The sequence below is a fragment of the Artibeus jamaicensis genome, unplaced genomic scaffold, assembly GCF_021234435.1.
Source record: "Artibeus jamaicensis isolate MK-2021 breed Jamaican fruit bat unplaced genomic scaffold, CSHL_Jam_final contig_2962, whole genome shotgun sequence".
Taxonomy (NCBI): domain Eukaryota; kingdom Metazoa; phylum Chordata; class Mammalia; order Chiroptera; family Phyllostomidae; genus Artibeus; species Artibeus jamaicensis.
In genome coordinates this window covers 229,553-242,059 of record NW_026521675.1, presented here as the reverse complement: position 1 = coordinate 242,059, position 12,507 = coordinate 229,553, and the positions used below count along the sequence as shown (strand labels likewise).

General features: G+C 46.9%; 2 protein-coding genes across 2 annotated transcripts; both read right to left on the bottom strand.

Moving 5' to 3' along the window:
• Positions 1 to 282: 282 nt before the first annotated feature.
• CUNH11orf42 (chromosome unknown C11orf42 homolog) lies at positions 283 to 5,169 on the bottom strand. The gene is made up of 3 exons (XM_037163043.2): positions 5,098 to 5,169; positions 685 to 1,483; positions 283 to 413 (listed from the first exon to the last, which is right to left on the bottom strand). Exons 1-3 carry the CDS (start codon positions 5,167 to 5,169, stop codon positions 283 to 285), a joined length of 1,002 nt encoding a protein of 333 aa, XP_037018938.2.
• Positions 5,170 to 10,066: 4,897 nt separating this feature from the next.
• Positions 10,067 to 11,032, bottom strand: LOC119062041 (olfactory receptor 52W1). The gene has a single exon (XM_037162868.2). It carries the CDS (start codon positions 11,027 to 11,029, stop codon positions 10,067 to 10,069), a length of 963 nt encoding a protein of 320 aa, XP_037018763.2. The 5' UTR covers positions 11,030 to 11,032.
• Between the last annotated feature and the right edge of the window lie 1,475 nt (positions 11,033 to 12,507).

Here is a 12,507-nt window from a genome sequence, read left to right as displayed (position 1 = left end):
TGAGAACGTTAATGCCAAGGTTTCAAGGTATTCTAGGCTGGCACGCAATCCACTGAGCCAAACCAGCTAGGGCCGTCAAGGTTATTCCTTATTTCCTTAGCGGGTGAGGGAACACAAAGCCTAGGGAAAAAAGCAGAGACTCTCTCCCTTGTCTAAGCCCCAGAAGGAAGAAGCAGTAGGGGCCCAGGATGGTTTGGGGGAGCAGCAGCTGATGTTTATTGGGGACCAGTATCCCTATGCCAGGTCTTGGGGGCCTTGCCCCCTGCATTTCTCGCTGCAGCTTCAGTCGTCGCTGTCGAACTCCGAGGACAGACCCTGCAGCAGGGGCAGGGACATGGAGTGCCGGTCGGGGTCCCCGGGGCCCCCACCCTGGGCTCCTGGTGGGGGGCTGCGGGGGCTGAAGAGCCAGTTTTCTGCCAGGGTTGGGGATAGTCACAGATTGACTCATGCCCTGGACTTTTTGCCTCCCTGTTCCCTCCCTGTGGTGTTCTGTGCTGTGCCCACCCCCACACCAAGACCATACTTCCATTTCATTGTCCCCTGGCTCCCTCCATCCCCCTCACCAGGGTTATGGGTGTCTCACATATTCCTAAGCTATATTCCTCATGGTTTCTCCCTCCACCTTGCATGGTCTCCCTCCAATGCATGCCCCATTCGTTTCATCTTCATTTTCCCCAGTAGTACCTGACAGCATCTGGGGTCCCCTTCGGAATGGGTTTCGGCCCTTGTAGGAGACTCTGGTGAGTCTGCCCTCTGGCCCTTCCTGAGGAGGTGGTGTAGAAGGGGCTGGGACAGGTGGGGGCACATCAGCAGCTTCAGGGATGTTGTCAGGGACTGATGGGGGTGCCAGAGGTGGCATGATGTTGAGATTGGGTCTGACCCAGTTAGTCCCATGGAGCAGTGGGTTTTTGGCCAGGGCCTTTTGTGGTCCTAGCACTCCCTTGGGATGCAGTGAAAACTTGAGGCATGAGAAGGCTATAGGCAGTGACCGTTGTAACCGGAACATCTGGGGCTCATGGCCTGTAGGCCATAGCCCCAGCTGCATCCAGGAACAGGAGAAGACCTGGTAGATGACGTAGATGCTGTGGGTGCTTCGGAGCCAGGGAAGAGTCTTCTGTAAGCTCACCTGCCCTGGTGGCAGCAACAGGAAGGCCACCTTCTTGCGTAGGCCACCCATATGTAGGCGGATCCGGCAGGGCTGTCGATCTAAGAGTCGCATTTCTTCATAGACTGTCTCTGCCCCAATGTTTGGTGAGTATTCCCGAGTGCAGTGGGAAAAGGCACCCTCAGACCCTGCCTGCTCCAGGAGGCTTGGTAGTGGTCCTACTGGTTGTAGTGCCCGCCGGCCCTGCCAACTGGTCAAAGTGAGGCGGGCGTGGCCTGGGCGGGACTGCTTCACTAGCACACCCAGTAGGTCATAACAGGTTGCATCTGACAGGAAAGGTACTGCCACTACATTGGGCCCAAAGCGTTCTTCGATAACCTGCAGGTAACCAGTTTATGGGACCGGGTTAGGGTCAGGAGTTAACCTGATAGCCTCCTCTAGATTGACCCTCCCACTGTCACTGTTCCGTTATATCTCCACAATATGCTCAGACTGTCCTACTTCCTGCTTACTTCACAGTTCTATCCTGTAGCAAAACCTTGAGTGTTTACTATGTGCCAAACTCTACTAGATACAGGGGATACATGAAAGAATGGAACTTTGTCCTTGTCCTAATATAGCTCAGTCTAATAAAGGAGACAAAAATGTAAACAACGGTAGTCAGCTAAGTAAAAATAATAGCAAGATGTGGAGATTAGAAGTGATTTAACAGCCCTTGTCTTTGACAGAAGATTTCTATGTGATAATACTTGAACCAGGTAGGAGAATGGTCAGTCCAGGGAAAGGGAACAGCTGATGAAAAAAACCTGAGCCTACAAACCAAGATGGGCACATTCAGGAACGTGTAATTTCATATTGTGTAAGTGTACGGTGTGAAGACAGACAAGTATGTAGGAAGTTGATTATGAAAGGCCTGTGTGTATGCTAAGTGATGGGAATTTTATCTCGAGGACAATGGGAAGCCGCTTGAAGCGCTCCACTTAGGGGCAGAATCCGATAAGCATTTTAAAACTAATTTGAATAGGATGGCATAAAATAATCAGTTAATAATAGTTAATTATTATTTAACTATAGTTAAATAATAGTTAATTATAATAGTTAATTATCAGTTAATAATCGAGAAATCAGTTAAGAGTATTATTGTAATATGCCAGGCAAGACATGGTGAGTACCTTAACTAAAATAAGGGGGGAAGATATTTAGGTTATAGAATTAGAAATTGGTCTCTCAATGGGTGTGGGAAAAGGCTTCCTCAAGGATTATTCTCAGGTGATTAGTTGGATGGGTGATGTCATTAACCAAGAATGGGTGTACAAAAATAGGATTGGAATGTCCATTCTTATGCTGTCTGTCATTTCTTAATATGCACCTTCTGCCCAAGTCTCAGGGGATAGTTCTTTTAGGGACTTGAGGCCTAATCTTTGTCATACTAGTTCCAGCGTCCTTTAGGGATTCTAGCTCCTTTTGGTTTTGTCCTTTTTGTCTTGGCCTTTTTGGGTTTGGTAACCCAGTTCTGGAAAGTTTAATGTCATGACCAATTGGGGAACCCTGTAAGATCCTTTCTAGTAATTGTTGTTAGGTATGATATCATTCAAACAGGATATTTTGGCCGAGACTTCTGGCTCCAGGTTCTGCTAGGAAGCATACAAAATTCGTTCTTTGGGCCCCTTTCATGTTAGACCCTGCTCTTCAAACGCTGTGTGCTCTACTTTCCCCCAGCCCCCCCAATCCACATGTCTGTGTCCCTGCTAATGGCAGTCTATTTGGCTGGCCTTCTTGTGCAATTCACCAATGGTCTCTCAAGACTGATCCGCTTTTTGCCACATAGTCACCTTGGCAGTGCTGCCCCCTAGCGTAAAAGGGGAGGGTAGCTATAACTTGTGTCTGCTTTGGACAAGCTGAGTGAGGTAGCTTGAAGGCTACTACTGTCTTTTGTCATCCAGCTAAGGAAATAACTAGTGGTCTTTTTTGGGGGAAATTGTACATGGAAGAATTTCCCAGCATTTCTTCTCCTTTGCATCACTGAGACATGGAATGCTTATTTTTGGGTAGGAATATCAGGCAGAAAAACAGGACTCTTGAGCAATGCCAGTTGGGTTTCCAGGGGTGGGGGCAGAGCACTGGTGGGTTGGCATGTCTGTATAGAATGCTCTGCTCCATGACAGAGCATAGTCACCAAGCATAACTTAGGAATCTTACCCTGCAGAGGTGTCCAACCTATGGCCCATGGGCCACATGTGGCCCAGAATAGCTGTAAATGTGGCCCATCAGAAAATCATAAATTTATTTAAAACCTTTTTCTCCCTTAGTTCTCTTTAGTGTTTGTGTATTTAATCTGTGGCCCAAGACAACTCTTCTTCCATTGTTGCCCAGAGATGCCAAAAGGTTGGGTTCCCCTGCCTAGCGTTTCTCCAGAAGAGGTCCCCCTAGTGGAGTGTGGCATTTAAACACCTGGTTCTTATGGTCCAGCTTTTTGCTAAAAGGCAAGTTAGCTGGAGACTCTCAGAATATAGACATGAATTTGCCATAGAGGTCTATTAGGTCCTTTTTCTTAGCCTTGAGGGTCAAAGTGGTTATCCTAAAATAGGAATAATAGGGTGTTCCATTCCATGCAAGGGTGACTGTTCTTGGTAGAATCACCATTTGGGACTCTCACCTGTTCCCACTGCTGTTTTACTTCTAGGTGAAAGTTATATGGAACTTTGAGGCCTGTAAATTTAGCTCTTCTAGGAGTAGCCCAGGAGAGTATTGGTGGCGATTATCTTCTTGGATGTACCTTGGCAGGTTTGGATTCTGAATGGTTATCTCTTAAGGCACATTTTGTTTAGCTAATGTTCTACAGAGTGCCCAATAAACTTAGCAGTTCTGGAGAGAGGAAACCAGGTCACTCAAAGGTGCCCAAGTCCTTGAATTTGTCCTACCACCAGTGATTTGTCCTACATGTCTCTACCAGGACTTTCCAGCAGTTTTCTATTTAAATAGGATTGGAAGCTTTTCTGATACTCAGAGATGGTGTAGCTTTCTAATAGTGAAAGATTTCCTTTATTTTCATTGTGATTTTAATTGATGTAGTCTGAGACTAACTTTGTCCTCTAATACTTGGGAGGACCCTGGCTCTCATGTTTCTGCTTCTCTGACAAGCTGACCTTTGTGGTGAGCAGCTAGTTCATTTTGAATGGGAACTATGTGCCCTTAAGGCTCCTTGAGTATGGTTGTTTTAAATTTGGTCATCTGCCTACTACAAGTGCTTTAAATTTACTCTCCTTCAGATCACAGAACCTGATCCCTAAATTCTCATCTCATAACGTGTGGTCTGTATTTGTTGAGATTTGTTGGCTACCTGCAACTTAGATATAGTTGAGATCTGCCTGCTCCTTGAAATCTACATATTTAGCTCAAAACCCAAATTGCTCGTTCTGTGGACAGAATATCCATGAAGAGCTCAAAGGTAAAGTTCAGGTTTTTTAGAAAGCTTAAAAAGCCTTTCATAACCACTTTGACCTTATTTTTATCACTAATCCTTTGAATTCTGCTTTACAGGACTATTATAGTTCCTCATTTTTCATTTTCCTCTCCTGTCTTTGCATATACTCTATTTTTAATTAGTACACTGTTCACTCACCCACCCATTGCTCATGAACTCGTTCAGGTGTTTATTAAGCACTGTTGATGTATCAGATATTCAACTCCTGTATGTGTGAATAACTCCTACTTGCCCAGCTAGTATGCCCACTCTCTTCAGGAAGCCTCCTGACCTCCTAAGTCCTGCCCCTGCTTCATCTCTTTGCTCACATAGCTCTCTATACATTCAAGGAACTTTTCTTACTGCTTTCGCAATTGTGATTCAATTGGACAGTTTGTGCAAAGCCCTTAGGGCAGAGGCCAGGCTATAAGAAAGCCCTGATTGTTAGTTATTACTATCTTCAGGCTTCCCTACTCAAAAGCTACTCAGTCCCATCCAGGCCACACTTTAGCCCTCTTATTTGACCTACCTTATCTTTGATGAGGGTCCATGTGGCATCGGCTTCATCAAGTGTTAGCAGGTGGGGGGTACCAACCAACATGTTGGGATATGGGAGGGGTTAGGCAGGGCAGTGGCTGCTGCAGGAACCCCAAGCCACCCACGGAGGTGAGGCTTGGCCTTAGGCTCTGACCTACTACAGCATGAGGTCATAGAGATCCTGCTGGGTGATGGGGCCTTGGGTGGGGAGAGGGCAGTCACTTTCCTAGCCTCACTGTTCTCACAGCCTGAGTCCACTCTCTTGTCACCTATATATTCTTCTGCTTCAGGGGAGGAAAATGCAGGTACCTATTAGATTGTCTGTATGTCTGTCCGTGTGTGTGTTCTTTAAGGAAATAGGATCCATGCTCTCCTCCCTTCAGCAGCCTCCTTGAAATAATTTGATACGCTATCTTGTCACCTGGAGACAGTCCTTCTTTGTGAGGTTACATCGGGGTCCTAAAGCATACATGAGAAGTACAGATCAGAACTTAAACTGAGAATCAAGTAGTGGTTCTCAATCTTAACCATACTTTGGAATTTCCTGAGAGCTTTAAAAATTACTTATGCCTGCATCCTAGCCCCAGAAATTCTGATTGTGCCCAAGCGTGAAGATTTCTAAAAGCTCCTCAGGCAATTTTAATGTGCCTCCTGGGTTGAAACCTATTACTGAGTGGACTACAATCGCAGTGCAAACCAGCTGTGTGTGTAAGAGTGTGGCATGCTTAATGGTGACAATGTGGAGGATAAGAATCTAATTGGAGTACTGCTGCCTTCGTAATTGGAGAGAACTTTAGGGAAGCCAGGATACCCAGGTAAATTTGTGGACGTTCTTTGTGTTCCACACCCTGTGCTAGGTGGATCTGTGTCTAGTATGCAGTCTTCCACTACAGCCCTATTCTGTGTGTGATTTCCCCTTGTGTCTCTGTCTAGAGATTTCAGCCTGTTCTTTTGCTGAGAAAGAGTGCATTTCCCCAAGAAGATCCACTCTAGAGAGCCTTTCTGGTAGCTACTCTTCCACTTGCCTCTTATCTATCCAGAGTTCTCTATTGCGTCCCTCTGCAGAGTCTCCTGTGTGCTGAGGAAGGCCTGTCATGTGTGGGGTCTTCCCTGTCCTGGATCAGCAGGTGGAGCCATCCCACAAAGCCAGCCATCATCTGAGCTGGCTGAGCTAGTATGAGTATGGGGCACAGGAAAGGATCCTGCATTGATACAAGAGAGTGTTACCAAGAAAAGTTTCCTAAAAGATGTTCCTGGGCAGGTCTCCCTAGACAGAGCTAGGGATGTGGGTACCAGGTACTTGAGCAAAGGGATGACAGTGAGCATGAGCCTATGTTCCAGGAGAAGAATTAATATCAAATATTTTGTGTAAGGGCTATGCCAAACACTTCGAGCCCATTGTCTTAGTTAATCCTTTTAGTAACCTCTTGAAGTAGGTCCTGTTATTTCCCCATTTTACAAGTGAAGGAACAGTTAACCACTCGGAAGTGGTTAAATAGATTAGTACAAGTCTGCCTGATTCCAGCTCTTAACTATTAAGCAGTAAGTCATTCCTTTGGGTGAAGGGAGAAACCAACATGTTCCTTCTGCTTGCCTGAGTGTGTGGTGGGAAGGGTGCATGCTAGTGGAAGTGCAGAGTTGTGGAATGAAGAGGAAATGGGTAGGATGAGAAAACAGCTGCAATAGACCAAATCAGAAACCCCAAGTTTCCTGTTGAGACAAGTGAAACCAAATGTCTTCCTCCAAAGACCCCTTTAGCATATTTTTTTATTATGGTGACAAGGAGAGGTTGTTTGGTATAGTATGGTTAGTACCTCTGTTCCCTGCAGAAAGGAATTCTCAGTGAGGGACACAGAGGTAGTGAGATGCACAAGGACATGAGACACAGACATGGGGCAAAACTGACAGTGGAAGGAGACGCAGAGGTCTACAGAGACGGTGAGATTTACTGATACACAGGGGCAGAGAATGGTGCACATCCATATGTTGAAGAGGCTCCAAAATGAGAAGGGCCTGGATGAGGTAGGTGCAGGGATGATGGGCTCTTGGTAAAATCCATTGAGGACCTCTTTTGGATTTTTGTTCATAGAGGAGGCTGAAGGGAAATTGATGAACTCTGCACCCCAAAGCCCTTTTGCTCTCTGATTACAGTGATCTTCTAGGCTCCCTGAATTCCACACTGCCCTATTCTGACATTAAAGAAGTCTTTCTTTTTGGCTCATAGAGTTAGACTGAAAGTTGCTGAAGGAAAACAGATGTCAGCTGAGTTCTGGATGCAGTTGATGAGCCCCACGTCTAGGCTTTGTGAGCTATATTCTGCTTATGGGGTTTACCTCCAGGGTGGCACATCCTGGGGGTTCCTTGGGGAGAAAACAGATCATATGTAGCATATGGGGTGATCAGAGTGGAGATCATGAGGGCAACCAACCGGTGGAGACTGATTATCCAGGGAACGTGACGTTCTCTGCAGGCAGCCTCCAGGGCAGGATGTAGTAGTGTGGGTAGCAAAGACTTCAGAGTGACAACCTTGAGTGAAGAGGGATACCATGACTCTTCACTTTCCTCAGGTTGCAGGGATAATTGTATACGTTTCTAATCCATCTCTATTTGAATACTTTAGGGGTAAATGTGTTTTGTAATTCAGAAATTTATAGTTTTAGAAAGTGAATATAGTGCCCACATGTAAGAGACATGGATATGGGGCAAAACTGACTGACAGAGTGAGGAGGAGGCAGAGATGAAGGCAGAGGTACCGAGATGCACCCCAGTGAAATTCAGGGCAGTGCCCCGTAATCAAACTCATCAATATATCTGCAGCTAAATATGAATAGTCACGCTAAGATGGATGTAAATATGATTGTGAATGATTCAGGTGAGGTTCTGGGCCAGTTATGAAAAAACTCGTTTCTTCATAGATTTTTAAATTTTGGAATTATAGATAAGGGATTATGGGTTTATACTTGTTCTCAGGTTGTAAGGAGCACGAGAGTGCCGGTAAAGCCATCTGAACACATCACATGGTAGGTATGTATACAATCTCAATCCAAAATAAAATAATCAGTGTCCAAGAGGGTGGATATTTGGCTTGTAAGGAAGAAAGTTCTTACCATGAGTGAAACACAGCTTTGGAATCCGCTGCCTTGGGAATTGTGTACAACCAGGGGGCGAAAGTGCCTTGGAAGAGAGGCTTCCTCTGCTGGGAGGGTGGTGGAGTTCATTGCTTATGGACATTGGCTGCCTGTGATTTCCCCTTTTATGCACCAGAGGGGAGAGGTGTGTGTGTGTGTATGTGTGACAAAAGACTGTCACATTTTTATAATAAATATCTTATTGCATACATCTTTGTTCACATCTCTAATTATTTTGTCAGAATAAATTTATTGAAGAGGAACCCTTAAGAGAAGGGTATGGGCATCTTAGAGACCTGTGACCCACTGGAATTAGAATTTTGTCACAACTATCCACAAAAATTGCCTGGAGGGTTTCTTAACTCTGAATTTCATGAGAATGACTGAGTTCACACTTGGGTTGAGGGAAAGTGTAGATTTCTTCCTCTTCCTCTTGGTTTCAGTGGGACAGCATCTTTGGAAAAATCATAGTTTCTGGGCTCTCCAGTTTCTTGAAATGAGGACCTGATGAGACCCCATGCAGCCCTGTAGATGGCATTCACCTGCTTTTGTAGATCTGTGGCCTCCTGTGTCATATATGCTAGGGCATGTGGTCCAGCTATCTGCTGAGTGGTCAGGGTTGCACCTGGCTTCATTAGGTCTTCATGGCCAACTCCAATACTTGTGGCTATGGTAGCGCATGGTTCCTGGGGCACTTGGGTCTGCTTCTGCAGCCTGCAGCCTTCTATGACCTCATAACAGTGACTCTCTGCCTTATGTCTGAGATTATGCTCGTTCTGGACTCCATGCTGGAGTGAAAGATATTTTGTGCAGTTTCCCTTCTAGTGTGGAGTGGAAAGTGAATCCCCTGTTGGGCAACATTGTGACACTTCCTGTTAATATATCTAATTCTTTGGCAGCCAAAGTCATGTGAAATTTTCCAGTTTCATCATGTTGCACCAACGTTGCTCCTGATGATGTTGGCCAGGACGAATGTGGTTGCTGATGAGGATTTTATTGGGGAATTCTACATTCTTGGCTCAGGATGCACAAAAGGGCAGATTGGTAAGGGACCGTAGTGATCCTGAACCTCAGGCAAACAGGTGACGTGGTTTCAGTGATTTTCTGGGATATCAAAATTTATTTCAGTTGGACCCTTGACCCCTGAATCTACCTACAAGCCCAGGGACAGAACTTCAAGCCATTAACTTTTGATACTTTGGCAGTGGGGTGGGAAGTAGCGGAGGTAGTGATTTCACACAAGACCAAGAAGATTCTCTGAACTGGAGATGTCTTTAAAGATCAGTGTTCTGTTGAAACTGGGACCCCAGGACACATTACCCAGATTTTCAGAGGATGGGGGATAGTCCTCTATGACTCCTTTTTTCAGGACTGGCTGAACAGAATCTGGCTCCAGGAATAGAGAGGGCTGTGATCCCTGATAAGTACTAGTATCTAGAGGCAATGTCCCTCTTCCCAGACCCCTAGATTCAGGGTCTGTAGAAGAACTTTTGTGAGGGGACATGGGCACACTTAGTTAAAATGATGTAGAGAGGCATGAAGGGGAGTTTAAGTTAAATCTTGTGTCTCTGACCCTACAATAATTCCTTATGTCATTCTGCGTGGCAACACATAGTCCCCTACGTCCTGCCTCCCCCCAAGCAGGATATGTGACTGGGCCAAACACATTTTAGTGGTACACAGAGTAGGGGCTTTACAGCAAATATCTGTTGAGTGATCAGCACAGTCCTATGCAGATAATGGGAACAATTACATAATCCATACCTCCAGACCCCAGATTCTCTCAATTTTCCCCCCAGCTTCACCTCCAGGCTCCACTGTTTGCACTGACCATTAGAATTTAAATTTTCTGAATGTTAAGATTTCCAGGAGCCGGTCCCTGATCTGCTTGGTGCGGGCCCCATAGATGAGAGGGTTGAGGGCAGGGGGCAGCAGCAAATAGATGTTAGAGAGAAGGATGTGGATGGGCTTTGGGACAGTGTGGCGACCAAAACGGTGTGTGAGGTAGGAGAAGAGACCAGGTATGTAGAAAGCCAGGATGACGCAGATATGGGAACTACATGTCCCAAAGGCCTTAGCCCGGGCCTCCTTGGTAGGCAGCCGCAGCACAGCATGGGCAATGAGCCCGTAAGAGCCAGTGATGCCCAGAATATCTACACCTGACACGGCCAGCGAGAGCGCCAATCCATACAAGTTGTTGGCCCGCGTGTTGCCCACCACCAGCTCTACCACTGCCATGTGTGCACAGTAGGCATGGTCTATGATCTTGGCTCGGAAGCGTTCAAATCGTGCCACCAGCAGAGGGAAAGGCACAACAATAGCCACAGCTTTCAGTGCCAGTGCCAGAGCTGCATAGCCCACACGAGCTTTGGTGACTAGGATAGGGTAGTGCAGCGGACGCCCCACTGCCACAGCACGATCACAGGCCATGGCCAGCAGTACACCAGATTCCACGGCCGTCAGCGCATGGACAAAGAACATCTGGACCAGGCAGGCAGCATAGGGCACAAGGCGGGGCCCGAGCCACAGCACAGCCAGCAACCCTGGGGCTATTGATGTGGCTAAGCCCAGGTCTGTGGCTGCCAGTGTGGCCAGGAGCAGAAACATGGGCTGGTGCAGTGTGGAATCTACCTGCACCACTGCCAGCAATGCTCCATTGCCCAGCAGGGCCAGCAGATACATGGGCCCGAAGACCAGTGTCAGCCAGGCCTGGGCAGCCCCTAGCCCTGGAATGCCAGTCAGTAGGAAGAAGGCTGGGCGTGGGGAGGTGGAATTGGGCTGTGGAGCTTCTGCCATCCTGTGGGGGTCAAATCTTTAGGGCTCATGGGAGGATGACTCCTGACAGGAAGGACAGGGATTTTGGGGGTGTTGCAGGGGTGCAGACCTATCCATAGAGTATGTGAGGGGTAGTACAGGGCTGAGAGGATCACAGGGTTATAATCTTTAGTTGGGCTTTTGCATGGATAATCAAGGTCATAACCCTAGCTGGATGGGAGAACCCTTTACACTTGAAAGCCCATGACTGTAGAGGAAAAAATGGGACAGTTGTACTGAGGAAGCTGAGGCGGGGGGTCACTGCTGTAATCGCTGATAAAGTCGGAGCCCTTTAGTTGGAGGTAAGCTGAGAGGGGAGCTGAGAATTTTTCTTCCTCAGAATCCGAAAAGACTCAGTCTCAGTCTCAGGCGATGGGGAGAAAGCTAGTGCTGTGTGGGGATCCGGCTTCAGCCTCTTCCTGTCCCTGACGGTGTCCTTATGCACAACTGCGGGGTGTCAGCTTCACCTCAACAATGGACAGGTGCTTAAGTGTTGCTTAGCTTTAACATTCTGGGCACTAACTCTCCAAAAAGAAAGGGGGAGAGTAGAGAGAAAGAGAGAAAAGGAAGATGAGGTAGATGGAACCTGGAATGAAGCTGGAAGCCTGTGTGACAGGAGAAAACTAGTAGGCTTTTGGGGTGTGGGGTGCTTACGTTTTCTTTAACTTGCTGAAATAGTGAACTTGGCCACCAGCTGGAGAGTTGAAGTTGGGCCTTGGAAGCAGTGTGGAAAGAGATAGTAGCAGCAAAGGAACTTCTCTCTTGTCCTTCTTTACAATCCAGAGAGGGGTTCCACTAGTGTCTTTCCTGGTGTGCCAAAGGGAGTGCTGACAGACGGGGAGGAAATGGCACTCATCCCAGAGCAGCAGCCGCACGGGGAGGAAGTGTCTCCCATGATGGAGGATTCAGGGGGAGTCCAACCGATTCCCCAAATCTAGCCCGCAGCAGAAGCTAATCACTGTTGAATGAATAAATGGGGGAAGAAAGCACTAGCAGAAGACGTGACTGAGGAAAGATCCTGAGTATGGTGTGTTCGCAGCTTCTCTTTGCTTTGACTTGTGCCTGTAGAGACCTTTATGCGGCTGTTCTACCTGCTTCCCTCAGGGCCCTTACCCCTCCCACCTGTGCCACATTAACTCTTCCCTGTGCAGTCTTTGCTCAGTGCTGGCAGGCCTGGTAACTCAGAAAGTAGAGTAAGGAGGCAGAGAAGGCAGAGTAAGGGGGAACAAAGGAAGAGATTGACTTGGACGGTGGTGGAAAGATCTGGGAGAGAGGAACACTTCCTTTGGGAGGTCTTTGCTTCGTTCTTTAATAACAACCCCTCTATTGTAATTACTTGTCTTCCTTGTCCCCACTAGACTGAAAGAGTTAGAGGCAGTGCTTCTTATTAGCCTCAGTACCTCCACTGCTCATCAAAATGCCTGGTGTGTAGTTGTCTACAAATAAATATTTATTGTTTT

Excerpts from the sequence above, each read along its gene's own strand:
- LOC119062041 (XM_037162868.2), bottom strand. The coding sequence starts at position 11,029 with ATGGCAGAAGCTCCACAGCCCAATTCCACCTCCCCACGCCCAGCCTTC.
- CUNH11orf42 (XM_037163043.2), bottom strand. The coding sequence starts at position 5,169 with ATGTTGGTTGGTACCCCCCACCTGCTAACACTTGATGAAGCCGATGCC. Across the intron at positions 1,484-5,097 it reads GGACCCTCATCAAAGATAAG|GTTATCGAAGAACGCTTTGG; the intron begins GTAGGTCAAATA and ends GGTTACCTGCAG. Across the intron at positions 414-684 it reads GGGACCCCAGATGCTGTCAG|AAAACTGGCTCTTCAGCCCC; the intron begins GTACTACTGGGG and ends CAACCCTGGCAG.